The 23,411-nt window shown below is 38.7% G+C and overlaps 1 protein-coding gene across 2 annotated transcripts in view; it reads right to left on the reverse strand.

Annotated features, from left to right (window-relative positions):
- Positions 1–23,411, reverse strand: part of SLCO4C1 (solute carrier organic anion transporter family member 4C1) — a 76,840-nt gene that overhangs the window by 20,558 nt on the left and 32,871 nt on the right. For both annotated transcript variants that reach the window (XM_043913697.1, XM_043913696.1), the window contains 4 exons: positions 10,270–10,452; positions 4,703–4,799; positions 3,019–3,140; positions 1,946–2,058 (listed from right to left, as the gene is read on the reverse strand). In XM_043913697.1, coding sequence (XP_043769632.1) covers positions 1,946–2,058; positions 3,019–3,140; positions 4,703–4,799; positions 10,270–10,452 — 515 coding nt within the window. The remainder of the gene's footprint in view (positions 1–1,945; positions 2,059–3,018; positions 3,141–4,702; positions 4,800–10,269; positions 10,453–23,411) is intronic.

A 23,411-nucleotide genomic window follows, 5' to 3' on the forward strand; every position in this document is an offset into this window, starting at 1 on the left:
CATAGGACCTAGTAAAGTTCCTGAAATCAAAGAGAAATTCACAAATTGGTAGATGGAAAGGAAAACTAAGAATCACATTAACTTGAAACTTCTCAACTTCAACATATTTAACTTGAAAAGAGTCAAACACTATCTACAGACAATGAGAATTAAAGAAGTATGATCTGAAAGTATTCATCCAGTTATAAATATCATCCTGACATTCAAGGATACTTAGATGGCATCCTATCTGAGAAGACAGTGACAAAATGCTGTATCTATAGAGATTTGAATCAGAACTGAGATCTTGAAGCATGACAACATAAGGATTAAAAAAAGCATTGGTGAGTAATGAGTCTTGATGGTAATACATGTGAGAATTTACAAAATAAATTTAAATAGACACATTAAATAAAACAAAACTACTATAAAAGAAAATAACAGTAGTTGGAATTAAAAATTATAAACAACTGCAGCAAAACACAAGAATGCGCCTATATGGGAGAGGAGGAAGGAGAGTTAAAAGGTAGGATGAATGAAGTAAAAACATTTTAAGGCTTTCATTTGAGGAGGAAAAAAAATAATGAAAAGTAAATAAGTTCAAATCTTGAAAAGGTGAAATTATAAACTCCCTTATGTATAAAACTTTAATGATGCTAAACAGAATACTCTGCCAAGTTCAATAAAATAGACCATAACACTATTGTTTCTTTAACCTCAAATTCAAAAGAAGTAACCTGTAACTGCCAATTTTTCCACAAAGGAAAAATACTGGTTTGGCATTATCAAAAATTTTTACAATTCATTGGTAATTGATCCACCCATTACATAAGAGAAATGGAATGGGATGATGGACTACATGCTAAGGAGTAACTACTGAATATTGATATTGCCAATAAGATAACTCATGTTCTTCCAACCATTCTACTCAGGAATACTTTTCATTTACTCAAAGCACAATACAATTAAATCTGGAGAAGTCTGTATAAGAGCCAGAACTACAGTAAATAAGCAAGCAAGAATGCTTTGTGATAATTAATACTTGTGTGTATGGATATACTGTTTATTAATATATATTTGTTTTACATATATATCAATAACCTCAGAGATGCAGATGACACCACCCTTATGGCAGAAAGTGAAGAAGAACTAAAGAGCCTCTTGATGAAAGTGAAAGAGGAGAGTGAAAAAATTGGCGTAAAGCTCAACACTCAGAAAACTAAGATCATGGTATCCAGTCCCATCACTTCATGGCAAATAGATGGGAAAACAGTGGAAACAGTGGATGACTTTATTTTTGGGGGCTCCAAAATCACTGCAGATGGTGATTGCAGACATGAAATTAAAAGATGCTTACTCCTTGAAAGGACAGTTATGACCAACCCGGACAGCATAGTAAAAAGCAGAGACATTACTTTGCCAACAAAGGTCCGTCTAGTCAAGGCTATGGTTTTTCCAGTGGTCATGTATGGATGTGAGAGTTGGACTATAAAGAAAGCTGAGCACCAAAGAATTGATGCTGTTGAACTGTGGTGTTGGAGAGGACTCTTGAGAGTCCCTTGGACTGCAAGGAGATCCAACCAGTCCATCCTAAAGGAAATCAGTCCTGGGTGTTCATTGGAGGGACTGATGTTGAAGCTGAAACTGCAGTACTTTGGCCACCTCATGCGAAGAACTGACTCATTTGAAAAGACCCTGATGTTGGGAAAGATTGAGGGCAGGCAGAGAAAGGGACAACAGAGGATGAGATGGTTGGATGGCATCACCGACTCGATGGACATGGGTTTGGGTGGACTCCGGGAGTTGGTGATGGAGAGGGAGGCCTGGCGTGCTGCGGTTCATTGGGTTGCAAAGAGTCGGACACGACTGAGCGACTGAACTGCTACTAATATTGATATATATATATACATATGTATTTGTGTGTGGAGTACGTGTGTGTGTATAAATGTGTGTGTGTACACTGTACCTTTAGAGCAGCTGGAAAATCTTTAAAACTTTGTCCAAAATTACTATCTGTATGTTGTAAGGAAGCACTCTGATGAGTTTGGGAAATTTTTCCTTCTTGAATTTTTGCTGTACCTAAAAAAGTAGTAAATATACTCAATCTTCTTGCTTTCAAATGATTCTGTCTCATCCTTTACACATTAAACAAAGTGAGTTAAAAGCTTTTTTCTTTTACTCTAATTCTAACATACTTTTTAGATGAAATAATATTTACTAACTATTATCATGTCCTTTAATTTTTAATAACAGTACTGTGAATAAAGTTGAGAAAAGTCACTATGTGGAATCAGAAGCTGAATGGCCCAGGGTAGAAAAAAATCAATGAGTCCATCTACTGCTACTCGTCCTACTTTTCTTTTGCCCGTTTCCAAAAGTTAATCATCTATTCTTAGAATAGATGAAACAATGAAATGTCTTCAGCCTAGAGAAACATACTTCTATAGATATGTATATGAACCACACAATTATAAAGAAGCAAAATCTCACAGAGAAAGGAATGGATATTTTTTCCATTAATCTTTTCTTTTTGTACAAAATTTTAGTATTGAAATTTGGTGGAAAATAAGTATACTACAGCATGACTTTGGTGACAACTTAAGAAACAAAGTACTTGTATTATCATGAACCAATAACTAACACCAATAATTTAACACAGATTAGGTTCTGAAGTTACTAACTGAAAACAAACTAATAGTTTAAAAGATATTATATCTTGCATAAACATAAAACAAGATTCTGATAACATGTAAGTTACAAAGTTAGCAAGTATTTAATAAAAAGGTGAATATGTACAGTTTTATTACATATTAATGAAAAACCAACAAAAGCCATGAAATTAAGATTGTTACCCAATATCTCCTAAAATAGAGGCATATTCAAAAGCTTGCATAAGCAAACAACTAAGATTCTATGTTAAAAAACAGTGAATTTTCCAGGGTTCTTACTAATTTCCAGGGTTCTTTTTAATCATTTAGGAAGCACCACTTGGCCCAGAATTGGAATAAAACTCTCTGGTTTTAAAGAAGACATTTTTACCTGGTAAATGTTTTGGAAAGCAAGAAAAAGGTATTATCAAAGACCAAGCAAGCAGCCAAGATATAAGAAATCCAATCCACCATGCCCCCAGCCACCGAGGGTCATCCTCAGTAATATCAATGCTGTGTGACAGAAAAACAAGAGGCAGAAGTCAACTCTCTCTTGTTAATTAGAACTCAGGCCCAATAACTACATAATTTATAATTCAAATGCATATACAGAGAAACTATATTATTCAAAATTTCAAGTGGAGCCATTTTGAAGAATCCCAATGGACAGCAGGCATAAATGGTCTCAGAATAATGGCCTACAAGTATTTCATATGACAAATACAACATAAAAGTTTTAGCTATTTAATAAGAAATATGTTAACTATTTGAAGGCATACATAGAATTTTTGAATATTCTTCAATTTTGGCTAACTTTTTCTTCTTTAAATATTATAATATGTAACATATATATAGAATACTAAGTACATCTCACAGCAAATCACCAATTTTTGTTAAAAGCCAATACACTGTGCTTCAATTGTGGCATTCATTTGAATGTAAAAATTCTGCTTAAAGTGATATATATTAACAGTTTCTTAAAATGGTTGTCACATTTTTATACCAACAGCCTTTCCCCTAAAACACACTATTCCGATAACTCATTTCACCCCACCAAAATGAAAGCCCAGTTCTCTGCTCCAGGACTTCCTCTCCAAACCTTTCAGAGAGTCTCTAAAAGGTTAACCTAGGACTGCATACATCAGCATCGTTGCACAGTACAACCTCTGAACGTTTTTATTAACCTACCGTCTCTAAAAGATTAACCTTGTTTCTAAAAAGATTAACCTAGGACTAACAGCTAAACAACAGATCACATGCTGTGACTATATTTTCTTATTCATTGTTCACAGTCTTGCAAAGGACTGTGTAATTACAGTAAAATGAGATAACATGCCCTCATCAAAGGTTACTAACTTCTCTATTCAAGAAATGGAGAAGGTAACTCAGTGGGTAAGAAGGGGGTTTCAGAGTCAAAAAGAGCTACTTCATTTCATACCTTGGCCACTTACCCAGTTCTGTATATCAACTACCTTATAAGATAAGTAAGAGGATTAAATAAAATGGCACATAAAGTTTTATATATATATATTTTATATACACAAAACCTATATTATACATATCTTAAATACACAAAACCTATATTGTCTGAAACACTGTATGGGATAAATAAACATTACCTATTATTATCCTCCAGTGTCAAAATTGTTAAAGCTGAACAACTGTTATCTCTATGGCATTATCAGAGCTACTACAGCACTTTGTTTGAGAATGATAAACTGTTAAGACTCTTTCAGGCTATCTACCCACAGCAATATCTACTGAAAGTACAACTAATTTTAATTAAATTATTATCTTTGAACAATGCATAGCATCTTGGTTGTATATTTTGAAAAATAAGACCAGCTAACTATTAATCATCCTTATTTATGAATAAATGCACTATACTAAGAGATGATGTGGCATTAATTCATGAAGCAACACAGCCAAAATACTACATAAAAATTGTGTGTATTCAGTTTTTTCCCAGAAAAATCCCTCATGATATTCTGAAGAAATACTATAAAAATGCTCTGGCTGTGGTACTAACACGATTAAAATAATATAAATCTAAATAAAAATAGATATCACCTTACCTGTGTTTCAAATCAATATCAATGTACAGGGTTAGCAATTGTCCTCCCAGCACATAGCCAACAGCAGGGCCTAAAATTGACATGGCATAGCCAATTCCTAGCAAAAAGCAAAGACACTGAACATGATCATCTGTGCAATTTTGCTTTGAATGTCTGACAAGTTAAGAAAGACAAATATTTTACTACAGAAAAACAAAATGATTCAAATTATATCAAAATTACATATTTTTTAACTAAAAAATGCCATCTGAGTGGTATCACTGTCAAGGGGCTTCAAATACATAAATCTATATAAAATTTTTTAGACTACAATGATGACTGCAACAAATCCAATAATTATAAATATATGGAAAGCTGTATCATGTAAACTCACAGCAGGGCTAGTCTTCATCTACCATTACCCTTTGTGAACAGTGATGGTAATTACTGTCTACACTGCTCATGGAAGAAAGCAATGTGAAAGGAGAAGCCTTTTGTCTTCCGTGCACACGTGCATGCTAAGCTGCCTCAGTCGTGTCTGACTCTTTGCGGCCCTATGGACCGTAGCCTGCTGTACACATTCCAAAAGCATTCTTTATTTTGGACTATGGCAGCTGATTTAAAACCTGGATGCAGTCATTAGTCTGCTTCTTAAAAGCGAACCATTAAACTCTTGCTCTTAGTGAATCTCCCATTTTAACTGGCAGCAGAATTAAACTGACCTTATTTTTCTGATATTTAAAATTTTGCCATACACAACTTTTTACTTTTTATTAAAACATTATTTATACAAAAGATTATATCCTCATGTGGCACCACCTTCTGAGATGATTATTAACCACTGAAATTCTCATCCCCATACATGGAAGGAAAGGAATACACCAAACGCAAAGTGGGGCATACATCAGTGGCAAAAATGATTGATGTACTAGATTAAGGCTCCAAAGTAAAGGTCATGCAAGATGAGCTGAAAACATATACGACTTTTATTTATCTATCCTACCCTAATTTATGAGCTTCCCTGGTGGCTCAGTGGTAAAGAATCCATCTGCCAATGCAGGAGATGTGGGTTCAGTCCCTGGGTAGGAAAGATCCCCTGGAGGAGGAAATGGCAACCCACTCCAGTATTCTTGCCCGGGAAATCCCAGGGACGGAGGAGCCCCATGGCTACAGTCCATGGGGTCACCAAAAGGGTCCGGCACGACTTAGTGACTAATATATAATTATATTTTTAAATGTAAAAAATGTGTTAGCAGAAAATTTTAAGTGTACGTAAGATTCATGCTCACAAAACTTTTATGGATAGAAATACATGATTTAAAATGCTGGAAATCAATGATCCCCAAATTATCTTTAGTGATAGACCTTTTTTATAAATTATATCCAACTGGGTTTAGATTGATACATTTATAAGAATGGTAGATGGACTAGGTAGACTAGTGTTTCCAACCAAATTGTCCACTAAGAAAAACTTTTAAAAACTTAAAAATTATTTTTAAATATATGCTTGAAGGCAAAGAGATAAAAATAGTGAAGGATCATTGTGTTACGATTCTGAAGAAGAGAGACGTTTAACAAAAATCGAGACTGACTTTTTTTTATTTTTCCTGAGTACACTGGCTGATTCGACAAGAGGCACTGGGAGGGGAAACTGTCCCTTGCTAGGCTTTAGGAAGTAAGGATACAAATGATGCAGCTCAGAGTATGTCTTGTAAACTTTCCCTGCCCTACATTTTAAGTTGCCCCGAGGAGGTTATACTCTAAAAGCAAGGATGAGTTAGAGGTAGCCTGGTTCACAACATAAGTGCAGTTTAGCTTCAAATAAACTCAATCCCTGAAATTAGATAAAGGGCATCCCATTGCAGTGTTCCTACGTATGAGGGAGACTGGCAAGTTATTAAAAGACACATGGAGTGATTCTCAAAAAAATTCTAGAACTATAGAATACATCTGTCAAAACAAACATGAAATGGATCCACAGTAGATTACTTAGAACTAAACTGGGTATTATGAAACTGGAAAATATATTAGTAAATCAGTAAATATTTATCAAGAAGCAAGAAAAAAATAAAGATAGAAAAATACAGAAAAGACATTAAAGGACAAAGAATACATAAAAAAAAAAAAAAGGCTTAGCATACATGTAACTGGAATAGGAGAGGAGATAATAAAGCCGAAGTTAATATATTGGAACAGCCTGCTTGTGCTGAATCCTCTCATTTTTTCCATCTAAAAATGATTTTTTCTTTTTACTCTTTTCCCTGATGAGTATTCTCACTGGAAACAGAAGATTAGCTGCCCATTAATGTTCCTTCAGTACTTTAAAAGCACTATTCTACTGTGTTCACTTCTACTCCTTTCCTATGATTATTAATATAATTTCTAACTTATTGACTTAAGATTGTTCTTCAAGTTAAAGGAAAATGATTTTAAAATAAAGCACTGCTGATGCTGCTGTTGCTAAGTCACTTCAGTTCGTGTCTGACTCTTTGCAACCCTATGGACCATGACCCGCCAGGCTCCTCTGTCCATGGGATGCTCCAGGCAAGAACACTGGAGTGGGGCGCCATGTCCTCCTCCAGCGGGCCTCCCCAGCACAGGGGTCGAGCCCGCACCCTTTACGTCTCCTGCACCGGCAGGCAGGTTCTTCACCACCGGTGCCACCAAGGAGTCCCAAATAAATCATTAATGATACTTATTTCAGGAACTTAAATACAGAAGGGATCACAGGACACAGAAATAATTGCCTAAACCTTGGGACAGGAATAAAATTCAAAGGTTTTAAGATTATGTGATGATCAGGAATGTGATAAAAGTATCAATTAACATTAGAATTTCATAAAATCAAGTTTTCATGTAAGGTAATTAGTAGATGAACTGTAAAAGAGCATATACCTAGGAAGTTAATAGAGGAGAGAAATGAAATAATAAATATTAAATTATCAAAAAGAAAGGAAAAAAGGGCAATAAATAAGAATGTAGAGCAAACACGAAGTACATACTAAGATGAAAGATTTTAACACAAAATAAGATTAAATGAACTTAAAAGTTTAATTAAAGGACAAAAATTGTAAACCCCAAAAAGCATTTAAAGACAAAGACATGATGAGTGAATGGCATGGAGATGGCTATGAGGTGAGACATGCTATGTGACTACAATTTTCCCATCATTCTAATAGGTACCAATTTGACTGTTTTCATTTTGCCCATTTTTGCCTTGCTGCATAAAACTGTTTCACATAGAGAAAGGCATCGTACCAGTAACAGATACTATTGTAAAACAAAGAAAGAATGGGGGAAGATTTTGGAAATGGGGAAATGTATAGACGTAAAAAGCTTAAGGAAGGATTTCACCGAACAAAACCTAATTATCCAATGAAAAGAACCAGTTATCTGACACTGAAAAAAATTAAAATGAGTTTCCCAGTTTTATTACTTTGGTTTTTCTTCCTTTACTCTCAAAAATTACCATTCAGTGAATTCCTATGGTACTGCAAAGAGTTAAGCAGCCTCTGTGGCTGCAATCTTTAGAAAGACCGTGCTTGTTAGGCTGGCCCTGAGCTCGCATCTGGGATCTTAAATGTCCGAGGGATGCCACCATTCCCTAATAAAGGTGGGTCATTGTGCTGAAACTGTTTGTATAAACAATGTGGTTTTTCCAAACACCTGTATTCCTTCTGAGAGTCTAGAACTTTCCTATGCGCAAGGCAGAGGGTTCCTATATGGTCGATTACCAGTAAAATCCTTGGGCATTGAATCTCTAATGAACTTAGCTGGTAGAAAACATTTCATGTGTGCTGTTACAGCTCCTGGCTGGAGGAATTAATTCTGACTGATGTGGCCCCACTAGGAGCGAGTGGATGCTTGAAGCTTGCGCATGGTTGTGTATGTACTTTACCTCAGGTACCTTTTCCCTGTGCTGATTCTCCTTTGTATCCTTCTGCTGGAATAAATTACAGCCCTGAAAACTTCAGTCCCAGGGAATATAGAATCTGGGATGGTCTCTTGGGCCTTCACCCCAGCCTCTCATTCTTAAACAATCTTTGAAAAACTTCGTATTTTGTGTGTTACTAAAATATGAAGACGGAAATTGCTTTATGAGAAGCGCTGATTAGAAGAGGACCTCAGGGAGAAAATCTGTGAGCTGGAAGACTGAAAAGCAGCACTAGTAGCTAACTGAAATAAAAGCACCGTTAAATTAGTACGTGGAGTTGTACAGATCCGCCAGAATGTGTGAGAGGGCGTCAGATCTCGTACAAAGACCAAAGCAAAACAAGCGGACAGGTAGGAGTGCGGAGGCTTCTGTATTAGAGAATCAGGGCTACACTGAACACAGGTGACTTCCAGCGACTATAGCAACAGGTCTCTTTATACACTGAAAGTTGATGTCGCCCCCAAATTCATATGCTGAAATCCAATTCCCAATGCAGTTGCATTTGGAGGTGGGGCCTCTGGGAAGGGATTAGGTCATATAAGAGTGAAGCCCTCAGAACGGGATTAGTGCCCTTAAAAGAAGGCCCCAGAGAGCTCACTTGTCCCCTCTGCCACAGCTAAAAGGCAGATGTCCACGAACCAAGAAATGGGCCCTCATCAGATACTAGATCTCCTCTGGGCACATGATCTTGTACTTGCCAACCTCCAGGACTGTGAGAAATAAAGTTCTCTTGTTTGTAAGCCAACTAGTCTATAGTATTCTCTTTGAGCAGTCCAAGTGGACAAAGTCCCCTACATCCGATACTGATTAAGTGAAACTGAAAAGTCAAAGTGTCAGTCGCTCAGTCGTGTCTGACTCTGTGCGACCCCAAGGACTACAGCCCGCCAGGCTCCTCTGTCCCTGGGATTCTCCAGGCAAGAACACTGGAGCACGTAGTCATTCCTTTCTCCAGGGCTCTTCCTGACCCAGGAACTGAACCCAGGTCTCCTGCACTGCAGGCAGACTCTTTACCACCTGAGCCACCAGGGAAGCCTCGATAAAGTGAAAACTCACATGCAAATATATTACACATTAATTTGGATGTAGACCACGCACGGTTTAGTTAGCTCTACCTTCCAGCAGCTCCAGGGATGGAATTTAAGAGAAACTTGGGCTGCCAAGAATTAGACCACAAAGGGAAAATACTGAGTCATATGTAAAAAGCATTAATCTGAAATGAACAACTCCACAGAGTTTCTGAGTACCATTGTGTGGTTTCTTTTGTTGACTCTAGTCAATTCCACCATGTAGGATGAAGTAAGTCACACAGAACAGCAGAACTCTATCCCTACACTTGTGTAAATTAGCCTGGGAAACATTCCAGCAATCAAGATGACCTATTTCTTGGATAGCACTTCCAGGAAGGCTTGACATGCCCAGCACAGGAGATAAAGGAAGATGTCAATAAAAATCAACCACATTCAACTGAAGGACATGGTACTTTGACAAATAGTTAAACAAACAAACAAAAAAAAGCAATATTGCATTTACCTAATGTAAATACTTATGAAATCACAACTAACTTCTTAAAAAGTGTATGCTGTGCATTACTTATAAATTAAATAAGCAATAACATGAAATGACACTGAGACATTTGTATTAGCAGCAAACTTACCTATATACAGAGAAGATTTGTGGATGGGCACAGAGTCATCAATAAAGGCTGTTCCCAGGGTATACAGAGGAGTTCCTCCTGTTCCCAGCAACAGTTGTCCCAAAACGAAGACATACAAGTAGTAGAAAAGTGGAGAACTTGAAGTGTTACAACCATGTTGATTCTTTGTTGTTGAGCAAGTATCTTTAGGGAAAAAATAAAATAAGATTGTGAATTTATCAAAATGTTAGCTAACAATTTAAATATCATAAATTCTACTTGCCTAACATAACCTTCCTTCTTCACTTTATTATACTTAAAAATACTTAGAATATAATTAAGATATTTAAAAGACAATTATCAAAGAAAATACATGAACCACTGGATGCATGCTCAATCACTCAGTTGTGTCTGGCTCCTTCGCATCCCCATGGACTAGACTAGCCTGCCAGGCTCCTCTGTCTGTGGGAGTTTTCAGGAAACAATACTAGAGTGGGTTGCCATCTCTTCCTCCAGGAGGTCTTCCCAACCCAGGGACAGATCCTGGGTCTCCTGCGTCTCCTGCACTGGCAGGAGAATCCTTTACCACTGAGCCACCTAGGATGCCCATATGAAACACTACAGCCTTAAAACGTGACAGCATCAGAATATGTGGTACATATATGTAACGACATATTCCTCAGCCACTAAAAAGAAGGACACAATGTCATCTGCAGCAACATGGATGGCCCTAGAAACTATGGGACTGAGTGATGTCAGACAGAGAAGGAGAAGTATCCTATGACATCCCACACATGTGGGACCTAAAAAGAAACAATACAAATGAACTTACTTACACAACAGAGAGGCAATCACAGACTTAGAAAATGAACTTATGGTTGCTGGAGGGAAGGATTGAGGGAAGGTACAGTTAGGGCATTTGTGATGGACATGTACAATATTGCTATATTTAAAATGGATAACCAAAAAGGGCCTACCATATAACACAGGGAGCTCTGCTCAATGTTACATGGCAGCCTGGATGGGACAGGAGTTTGGGGGAGAATGGTTACATGTGTATGCATGGCTGAATCCCTTCTCTGTTCACCTGAAACTTATCACAGCATTGTATCGGCTATACTCCAACATAAAATAAAGTTTAAATATATATATATATATATATATATACACACTTTTTTTTTACCACAATATTGATTTTATCAATCAACATATGGTCATATGGCATTTGTCTTTCTCTTTCTGAGTTACTTCACTTAATGAGATAATCTCTAGGTTGATCCATGTTACTACTACAGATGACCATTATTTCTTTCTTTTAATGGTTGGCTATTATTCCACTGTATGTGTGTGTATATATATATTCACACACACATACACACACACCCTGCATCCTATCTTATTCACCTATTGATAGACATTTAAGTTGCTTCCCTGTCTTGGCTATTGTAAATAATGCAGGTATCAACACTGGGGGGCAAGTATCTTTTCAAGTTAGAGTCTTCTCTGAATAAATGCCCAGGAGTAGACTCTGGATCATTTTAGTTTTTTAAAGAACCTCCAAACTGTCTCCACAGTGGCTGCACCGATTTACATTCCTGCCAGCAGTGTAGGAAGGTATCCTTTTCCCCACACTCTCTCCAGCATTTGATACTTGTAGTTTTTTTTTTTTTTTTTTCAGTGATAGCCATTTTGACTAGTATGAGGGCATACTTCATTGTAGTTTTGACTTGTATTTCTCTAATAATCAGTGATGTTGACCATATTTCATGTGCCTATTGAACATTTGTATATTTTCTTTGCAGAAATGTCTATTTAGGCCTTCTGCCCATTTTTTGATTGGGTTTTTTTTGTTATTGAGTTGTATGAGCTATTCGTATATTTTGGAAATCAAGCCCTTGTTGTTCGCATCATTTGCAACTATTTTCTCTCAGTCTGTAGGTTGTCTTTTCGTCTTCTTTATGGTTTTCTTTGCTATATAAAATTTTATATGCTTGATTAGGCACCATTTGTTTATTTTCACCTTTATTTCGATTGACTTGGAGACTGACCTAAGGAAACATTGCTACACCTTATGTTAAAGAACGTCTTGCCTATGCTGTCTTCTAGAAGTTTTATAAAAGTGTCACGTCTTATATTTAAGTCCCTAAGCCATTAAGTTTATTTTTGTGTCAGGTGTGAGGAATGTTCTAATTTCACTGATTTACATGCAACTGTCAGCTTTCCCAACATCCCTACTGAGAAGGTTGTCTTTTTTCCGTAATATACTCCTGCCTCCTTTGTCAAAGATTAACTGACTCTATATGTGTATGTTTTTTTTCCTGAGCTCTCCATTCTGTTCCATTAATCCACATCTGCTTTTCTGCCAACACCACACTGTTTTGACCACTATAGCTTTGCAATATTGTCTAAATATGAGGCTATACCTCCAGCTTTGTTCTTTTTCATCAGGATTGCTTTGGCAACTCTGGATCTTTTATGTCTCCATATAAATTTTAGAATTATTTGTTCTAGTTCTGTGAAAAATGTAATAGGGAATTTGATAGGTATGTGCATTAGATCTATAGATTGCTTTGGGTAGTATGGCCATTTTAACAATATTAATTCTTCCAATCCAAGACCATAAGATATCTTTCCATTTCTTTAAAGTATCTTCTGTTTTCTTTATCAATGTTTTATAGTTCTCAAAATACAAGTCTTTTACCTCCTTGGTCAGGTTTATTTTACCTTCATAATGAAATTTTAAAAGGGATTGTCTTTTTACTTTTCCTTTCTGATATTTCATTGTTGGTGCAAAGAAATACAACAGATTTCTGTGTGGTTAAACTTGCATCCTGCTACCTTGCTGAATTCATTTATCAATTTTAGTTGTTTTTGTGTGAACTCTTTTAGGGTTTTCTACATATCATATCATCTGCATAAAATGATAATTTTACCTCTATCTTTCCAATTTGGATACCTGAAAATGGTTATCTTTAAGTTTGATTAAATAAAACCTTTTATAAAAATATCACATTTAATGGCTGGGCATAATAAACCCATATTTTCTAACTTCATCATGGGCTTTTCTAACCATCATGGGTGGTTCAAACAGTAAGGAACCCAGCTACAATGCAGGAGACCTGGGTTCAATTCCTGAGTCAGAAAGATCCCCTGGAGGAAAGGGAATGGCTATCCATTCCAGTATTTTTGCCTGGGAAGTCCCATGGACAGAGGAACCTGAGAGGCTACAGTGCCTGGGGTCACAAAGAGTCAACTATGACTGAGTAACTAACACACACACAAACAAACTCATCACATTATACTAATGAACTAAGAGACTTGTTAAAAATATATTCCCAACCCTCTCACTTTAGTGTAGCATCCAGGAATTTGTATTTTAACAATGACATCAGCTAATTCTATTTTCATTTTCTTGATATCAGGTCAAGACTTATTATTTCCACACTGATGAAATGTAGGGCCCCTGAAGCATCGATTCTGAATGTTCCTTAACTGGCTGACAGGCATCAAAGTTTCAGATGCAAATTCAATGCATAAAAATAATTCTTAAAATTTTGTATCTAAAATATTCTCTATAATATTGTATATATTCATATTATAAGAGGTTGGCAGATATTTTGGCAGGTAATCTATACTTATAACTGGACTAAGTCTGCATTATTTGTGATATTTCCCTAGCCATGTCAAACCTTTGAATTATAATTCCTGATTTCAATATTCATTGTCCTGGAGGTAGTAGGTTAGACTATCAATCTCTTATTACTTGATACACTGCTAAATTGAACATATGTATATGCATGCAGGTCAGAAAGCAACAGTTAGAACTGGACATGGAACAACAGACTGGTTCCAAATAGGAAAAAGAGTATGTCAAGGCTGTCTATTGTCACCCTGCTTATTTAACTTATATCCAGAGTACATCATGAGAAATGCTAGGCTGGAGGAAGCACAAGCTGGAATCAAGATTGCCGGGAGAAATATCAATAATATCAGATATGCAGATGACACCACCCTTATGGCAGAAAGTGAAGAAGAACTAAAAAGCCTCTTGATGAAAGTGAAAGAGAGAGTGAAAAAATTGGCATAAAGCTCAACATTCAGAAAACTAAGATCATGGCATCTGGTCCCATCACTTCATGGCAAATAGATGGGGAAACAGTGGAAACAATGTCAGACTTTATTTTTCGGGGCTCCAAAATCACTGCAGATGGTGACTGCAGCCATGAAATTAAAAGATGCTTACTCCTTGGAAGGAAAGTTATGACCAACCTAGATAGCATATTAAAAAGCAGAGACGTTACTTTGCCAACAAAGGTCCGTCTAGTCAAGGCTATGGTTTTTCCAGTGGTCATGTATGGATGTGAGAGTTGGACTATGAAGAAAGCTGAGCGCCGAAGAATTGATGCTTTTTAACTGTGGTGCTGAAGACTTTTGAGAGTCCCTTGGACTGCAAGGAGATCCAATCAGTCCATCGTAAAGCAGATCAGTCCTGGGTGTTCATTGGAAGGACTGATGCTGAAACTAAAACTCCAATACTTTGGCCACCTCATGCAAAGAATTGACTCATTGGAGAAGACCCTGATGCTGGGAGGGATTGGAGGCAGGACGAGAAGGGGACGACAGAGGATGAGATGGCTGGGTGGCATCACCAACTCGATGGACATGTGTTTGAGTAAACTCCGGGAGTTGGTGACGGACAGGGAGGCCTGGCGTGCTTCGATTCATGGGGTCGCAAAGAGTCGGACACGACTGAGCGACTGAACTCAACTGAACTGATATGCATTATTGCTTTACTGTTTTCTCCTAGTTCCTTTTTTATAATAGATAAATTGCCTTTAGGAAAATATTTTGTTGTAACAATCTTGTAGACATTTTGTATATGACTATTCTATGGGGTTTGGTGTTTTTTTGTTTTTCCCGGAGGAAGTAATTGATGAGCTTCAACTTGCTTGTTTAAATAAATTTTCAACATGCTTGAAGAACATCAAGAAAAATATCCAGGGTTAGGAGAGAAGATGGCTGAGGAATAAAAAGGCAAGATCAGCTTCCTCCACACAAATACATCAAAAATTCATCTGCATATGGAATAACTCCTACGGAACAAGTTCTGAATGCTGGCAGAACCACCCAAACTCTCAAAAAGGCAAGCCAGTCTCCTTAGAACAAGGCAGGGCAAAAGATAAAGATAATAAAAGAAACAAAGGATTCCAGGACAGAGACCTGAAGGAGGAAAAGTTTCCGCACAGTAAGAAACTCTCACAGGTGGGGTCAGGGGAGCTTCAGAACCACAGAGGGGAGCACAGTGGCGGCCGCTCAGAAGGCACAATGGAGGGAATCCACCACAGAGATCACGGCCAACAACACGCCACGGCCAAGAAGCGGCTTGGATGCCTCTGCCTGCAGCGGAGGTGAGGGCAGGGTGTCGTGGTTCGGGTGCGGCTGTTGGACCTCAGGGAGAGGACCTGGGCTGACTTCCATGCGGGTTCTCTGGGGGAGCTGGGGTGACACAGCGCAGGGAGTCAGGAGAAAACGGCATCCCAGGGGGGCAAGAGGTCCTTGTCACCGGGACACCCCAACTCTGCACTCACAGACAGCAGCTGAGGGAGCGCCTGCCAGCGGCCACCGAAACCAACAAAACCAGTCAGAGCCCCAGGCAGAATTAGACTTGACTGCAGTTTACAATCCCACAGCAGGAAATGCAAGCCACCAGACTGGCATCTGGTGTCATCAGTTCACTTCAGGGCAAACACAGTTGGGGAAAAAATGAAAACACTGACAAACTTTATTTCCTTGTGCTCCAAAATTACTGTGGACAGTGACGGCACCCATGAAATTAAAAGATGCTTGCTCCTTGGAAAAAAAGTAATGACAAACCTAGACAGTCTATTAAAAAGCAGACACATCACTTTGCTGAGACATCCTTATAGTCAAAGCTATGGTTTTTCCAGTAGTTATGTACAGATGTTAGAGTTGAACCATAAAGAAGGCTGAGCACTGAAGAACTGATGGTTTTAAATTGTAGTGCTGGAGAAAACTCTTGAGAGTACCTTGGACTGCAAGGAGAGCAAACCAGTCAATCCTAAAGGCAATCAACCCTGAATATTCATTGGAAGGATGGATGCTGACGCCAAAGCCCCAATACTTCGGCCACCTGATATGAAGAGCTGACTCATCGGAAAAGACCCTGATGCTGACAAAGACTGAAGGCAAGAGGAAAAAGGGACGACAGAGGATGAGATGGTTGGATGGCATCACTGACTCAACGGACATGAGTTTGAGCAAACTTTGGGAGATGGTGAAGGACAGGGAAGCCTGGCGTGCTGCAGTCCATGGGTCTCAAAGAGTTGGACACGACTGAGTGACTGAACAACAAGCCACCACCAAACCCAGGGAAAGTGCCTGAAACAGCAGACAAAACGCCACTGATGCAATTCAGACCCCAGAGGTGGCAATTACCACCAGGTTGTGAGCGGACACAGGTTACTGCCTGTACCCTGTGGAGAGGATAAGCAGCTTGGTTCCTCTTAGGGACCCACGATCTGGGGCCAACTGCTCTGAGAGTGCGCATGACCCATATCAGGCTGTAAGGACATCCAGAAGGTCTCTATTGCCATAGGCATCCCCTAGTACATCCCAAATGTGGCTGCCATACCCCCTCCCTCTCCCCAGCCAGAGTGAGCAAGTGAGTCCTAAAAAGTCTCTTGCCTTCTCATGTCTAGGCAGGGAACAGTCATGAGAGGGCAACCTACAAGCAGTGAATGTGTGCCTCCTAAGTCACTTCAGTCGTGTCTGACTCTTTGCAACCCAGTGATCTGCAGTCCAACCAGGTTCCTCTGTCTATGGGATTTCCCAGACAAGAATACTGGAGTGCATTGCCATGCCTTCCTCCAGGGGATCTTCCCGACCCAGGGATCAAACCGGTGTCTCCTGCATTGAAGGAGGATTCTTTACCCACTGAGCCACCTGGGAAGCCCACCTCCAAGCAGAGCCAGACCCAAAACCAAAGCAGAACACCAGGGGCTGTGTGACCAAAGGAGAAAAAGAGAATTAGCTGCCACAGGAGAAGTGGATTAAATCCCCACAATCAGCCTGACACTGTGGACTCCAGGGGCTACTGTGGACGTTGGGACAAAGTACAAGCCGGAGTAAGGCCAGATCTGAGACTGGGCAGACCCCACACTGCCCACAACAGGTTTAGAGACCTTCCTAGAAATATTGGAGGACTTTGGTGTGAGTTTCTCTGGGTGTTCTGGGATGCTGAGTGTTGCTTTTACCAACAGTCTTGGGGTTTTGTCTTCTATGCTGTGTGGCTTGTGAGGTTTTAGTGCTACAGTAAAGGGTTGGACTTGAACCCCTGAGGTGGGAGACCTGAGTCCAGGACTTTGAACGACCAGAGAACTCCCAACCCCATGGAATATTAATTGATGAGAACTCTCCCAAAGGTCTCCATCTCAACACTAAGATCAAACCCTACCCTAAGGTCAGCAAGCTCCAGTGACAGATGGTCCATGCCAATCCTTCAGCAAGACAGGAGCACAACCCTGCACATTAGCAGAGAGGCCACTCAGAGCATACTAAACCCACAGACACATCAAAAAGCACTACTGCACATGGCACTGCCCTTCAGAGAGACAAGATCCAACTCCACCCACCAGCCAGAAAACCGTCACAAGGCACTGGCCCAACCCCACCCACAGTGGGCAGACTCCACAATGAAAGGAACTATGACCTTCCAACCTGCAGAAAGGAGACCCTAAACACAGTAAATTAAACAAAATGAAAAGCCAGAGAAACATGCAGCAGATAAAGGAGCATGGTGAAAACCCAAAAGACAAAACAAATGAAGAGGAAATGGGCAGTCTGCCTGGAAAAGAATTCAGAGTAATAACACTAAAGATGATCCAAAATCTTGAAAATAAAACGAAGGCACGGATAAATAGACTGGAGGCACAGATAGAGAAGATGAAAGAAATGATCAACAAGGACCTAGAAGGATTAAAGAATAGACAATTAGCAATGAACAACACAATAACTGAAATGAAAAATACACTAGAGTGAACCAATAGCAGAGTAACTGAGGCAGAGGAATGGATAAATGAGCTGGAAGATATAATGGTGGAAGTGGCTGAGGCAGAGCATACTAAAGAATAAGGACTAAAAAGAAATGAGGACAGTCTCAGAGACCTCTGGGGGCAATATTAATCATAAAGACATTTGAATCACAGGGGTCCCAGAAGACAAAAGGAAAGGGCATGAGAAAATATGTGAGGAGATTATAGTAAAAAAAATTCCCTAAAATGCAAAAAGAAATAGCCACCCAGGTCCAAAAAGCGCAGAGATTTTCATACAGGATAAACCCAAGGAAAAACATGCCAAGACACATATTAATCAATCTAACAAAAATTAAACACAAAGAACAAATATTAAAGGCAGCAAGGCAAAAGCAACAAGTAACATAAAAGGGGATCCCCATAAGGCTAACAGCTGATCTTTCAACAGAAACTCTGCAGATCAGAAGGGAATGGTGGAATATACTTAAATGTAATGAAAGGAAAAAAATCTACAACCAAGATCCCTCTATCCAGCAAGGATCTCATTCACATTCAAAGACGCAATGAAAAGCTTTACAGACAAGCAAAAGTTAAGAGAAATCAGTACCACCATCCAGCTTTACAACAAACGTTACAGGGACTTCTCCAGACAGAAAACACAAGAGAAGGAAAAGGCCTACAGAAACAAACCAAAAACAAAAACAATAAACGATAATAGTGTCACACATATCAGTAATTACCTTAAATGTAAATGGATGAAATGCTCTAACCAAAACACACAGACTGGCTGAATATATACAAAAACAAGACTTCTATATATGCTGTCTACAAGAGATATGCCTGAGACCTAGGGACACATACAACTGAAAGTGAGGGAACTAGAGAAAGATATTCCATGCAAACAGAAATCAAAGAAAGCAGGAGTAGCAGTACTCATATCAGATAAAGTAGACTTTTTAAAAAAGACCATGACAAAAGACAAAGAAGGACACTGCATAATGATCAAGGGATCAATCCAAAAAGAAGATATAATGATTATAAATGCACCTAGTATAGGAGCACCTCAATACATAAGGCAAATGCTAACAACTATTTAAGGGGAAATCAACAGTAACAATAATTGTGGGATATTTTAACACCCTACTCACACTAATAGACAGGTCATTCAGACAGAAAATTAATAATAAAACACAAGCTTTAAAACATACATTGGACCGGTTGGACCTAATTCATATCTACAAGGCGATTAATCCCAAAACAGTAGATTTCACTTTTTTTCTCAAGTGCACATGGAACATTCTCCAGGACAGATCACACCTTGGGTCACAAATCAAGCCTTGGCAAATTGTAGAAGGCTGAAATCATTCCAAGCATCTTTTCTGACCACAACACTTTAAGATAAGATATCAACTACAGGGGGAAAAAAACAACTGTAAAGTAACACGAACACATGGAGGCTAAACAATATGCTTCTGAATAGCCAAGAGATCACTGAAGAAATAAAAAAGGAATTAAAAGTATACCTAGAAACAAATTACAATAAAAACACAACTCAAGGCCTATGGGATGTGCCAAAAGCAACGCTAAGAGGGAGGTTATGGCAATACAGTTCACTTCAGTTCAGTCGCTCAGTCGTGTCTGACTCTTTGCGACCCCAAGAACCACAGCACACCAGGCCTCCCTGTCCATCACCAACTCCCGGAGTTCACCCAAACCCATGTCCATTGAGTCAGTGATGCCATCCAGCCATCTTATCCTCTGTCGTCCCCTTCTCCTCCTGCCCCCAATCCCTCCCAGCATCAGGGTCTTTTCCAGTGAGTCAGCTCTTCGCATCAGGTGGCCAAGTATTGGAGTTTCAGCTTCAGCATCAGTCCTTCCAATGAACACCCAGGACTGATTTCCTTTAGGATGGACTGGTTGGATCTCCTTGCAGTCCAAGGGACTCTCAAGAGTCTTCTCCAACACCACAGTTCAAAAGCGTCAATTCTTCAGCACTCAGCTTTTTTTATAGTCCAACTCTCACATCCATACATGACCACTGGAAAAATCATAGCCTTGACTAGACGGACCTTTGTTGGCAAAGTAATGTGTCTGCTTTTTACTATGCCATCTAGATTGGTCATAACTTTCCTTCCAAGGAGTCAGCATCTTTTAATTTCATGTCTGCAATCACCATCTGCAGTGATTTTGAAGCCCAGAAAAGTAAAGTCAGCCACTGTTTCCCCATCTATCTGCCATCATACGAGACCACCTGATCTGCCTCTTGAGAAATCTGTATGCAGGTCAGGAAGCAACAGTTAGAACTGGACATGGAACAACAGACTGGTTCCAAACAGGAAAAGAAGTACATCAAGGCTATATATTGTCACCCTGCTTAGTTAACTTATATGCAGAGTACATCATGAGAAACGCTGGGCTGGAAGAAGCACAAGCTGGAATCAAGATTGCTGGGAGAAATGTCAATAACCTAAGATATAGCAATACAAACCTACCTCAAAAAGCAAGAAAAATATTGAATAAACAACCTAACCTCACACCTGAAGCAACTAGAAAAAGAACAACAACAAAAACCCAAAGTTAGTAGAAGAAAAGAAATCATAAAGACCAAAGAAAAAATAAATTAGAAAGAAATGAAGGGGACTATAGCAAAGATCAATAAAACCAAAATCTGGTTCTTTGAGAAGATAAACAAAGTTGACAAACCGTTAGCCAGACTCATCAAGAAGAAAAGGGAGAAGACTCAAATCAATAAAATGAGAAATGAAAAAGAAGTTACAACAGACAATGCAGAAATACAAAGGATCATGAGACTACTATGAGCAACTATACTATATGCCAATAAAATGGACAACCTCAAAGAAATGGACAAATTCTTAGAAAGGTATAACCTTAGAAAGAAAATATGAACAGACCAATCACAAGCACAGAAATCGAAACTGTAATAAGAAAATCTTCCAGCAAACAAAAGCCCAGGGCCAGATGGCTTCACAGGTGAATTCTACCAAAAGTTTAGAGGAGAGCTAACACCTATACCACTCAAACTCTTCCATAAAATTGCAGAGGAAGGACAACTCCCAAATGCAATTTACAAGGACACCATCACCCTGATATCAAAACCAAACAAAGATGCCACAAAAAGAAAATTACAGCCCAATAACATTGATGAACATAGATACAAAAATCCTCAACAAAATTCTAGCAAACCGAATCCAACAACACATTAAAAAGACCACACATCATGATCAAGTGGGCTTTTTTCCAGAGATGCAAGGATTCTTCAGTATATGCAAAATAATCAATGTAACACACCATATTAAAAAATCAAAAGACAAAAGCCATATGATCATCTAAACAGATTCAGAGAAAGATCTGGACAAAATTCAACACTCATTTCTAATAAAAACTCTCCAAAGAGTAGACATAGAAGGATCATGTGTGCACATGTATTTAGTTGCTCAGTTGTGTCTAACTCTTTGTGATCCCATGGACTACAGCCTGCCAGGCTCCTCTGTCCATGGAATCCATCAGGCAAGAATACTGGAGTGGATATCCATTACCTTCTCCAAGGGATCTTTCGGACCCAGGGATCAAACTCAGGTCTCCTGTATTGCAGGCAGATTCTTTACAGACTGAGCCACCAGGGAAGCCTCTCATAGGGATCATACCTCAACATCATAAAAGCCATATACAACAAACTCACAGCAAACATTATTCTCAGTGCAGAAAAACTGAAAGCATTTCTTCTAAGATCAAGGAAATACAAGGAATAAGACAAGGGTGCCCTCTCTCACCACTATTATTAAACATAGTTTTGGAAGTCCTAGCCACAGCAATCAGAGAAGAAAAAGAAAAAGAATCCAGATTGGAAAAGAAGTAAAACTTTCACTGTTTGCAGATGACATGATACTATATTGAAAACCCTAAAACATGCCACCAGAAAATTACTAGAGCTGCCCAATGAATATAGTAAAGTTGCAGGTATAAAATTAATACACAGAAATCCCTTGCATTCCTACACAGTAACAATGAAAAATCAAAGCACAATTAAGGAAACAGTCCCATTAAATACCTAGGAATAAACCTACCTAAAGACACAAAAAATTTGTATGCAGAAAACTATAAGACACTGATGAAAAAAATCAAAGATACACAAACAGATGGACACACATACCATGTTCTTGGATTGGAAGAAGCATTTTTGTGAAAACCACTATACCACCCAAAGCAACTGACTGATTCAGTGCAATTCCTATCAAACTACCAATGGTATTTTTCACAGAAATACAGCAAAAAATTTCATAATTTTCATGGAAACACAAAGACCTCAAATAGCCAAAGTAATCTTGACAAAGGAAAATGGAACTGGAAGAATCAACATTCTTGACTTCAGACTAAACTACAAAACTACAGTCATCAAGACACTATGGTACTGGCACATAAACAGAAATGCAGCCAATGGAACGAGATAGAAAGCTCAGAGGTAAACCCATTGACCTATGTGCACCTTATTTGACTAAGGAGGCAAGATTACACAATGGAGGAAAGACAGCCTCTTCAATAAGGGAAAACTGGACAGCTATACGTAAAAGGGTGAAACTAGAATACCTCCTAAAACCATACACAAAAATAAACTCAAAGTGGATTGAAGACTTAAATGTAAAGTCAGAAACTATAAAGCTCCTATAGGATAACATAGGCAGCATACTCCTTGACATAAATCACAGCAAGATCCTCCATAACCCATCTCCTAGAATAATGGAAATAAAAACAAAAACAAACAAGTGGGACCTAATTAAACTTAAAAGCTTTTGCACAGCATAGAAAACTATAAACCAGGTGAAAAGACAACATTCAGAATGGGAGAAAATAACAGCAAAGGAAACAACTGACAAAGTATTAATCTCCAAAACATACAAGCAGCTCATGCAGCTCAATATCAGAAAAACAAACACTCCAATCAAAAAACTGGCAGAAGATCTAAACAGACATTTCTCCAAAGAAGACATACAGATGGCTGATAAACATGAAAAGATGCTCGACATCTCTCATTATTAGGGAAATGCAAATTAAAACTACCCCTGACCCCTACCCCCTAGGGTCAGAATGGCCATC

This window comes from Cervus elaphus, chromosome 9 (genome assembly GCF_910594005.1).
Source record: "Cervus elaphus chromosome 9, mCerEla1.1, whole genome shotgun sequence".
Taxonomy (NCBI): domain Eukaryota; kingdom Metazoa; phylum Chordata; class Mammalia; order Artiodactyla; family Cervidae; genus Cervus; species Cervus elaphus.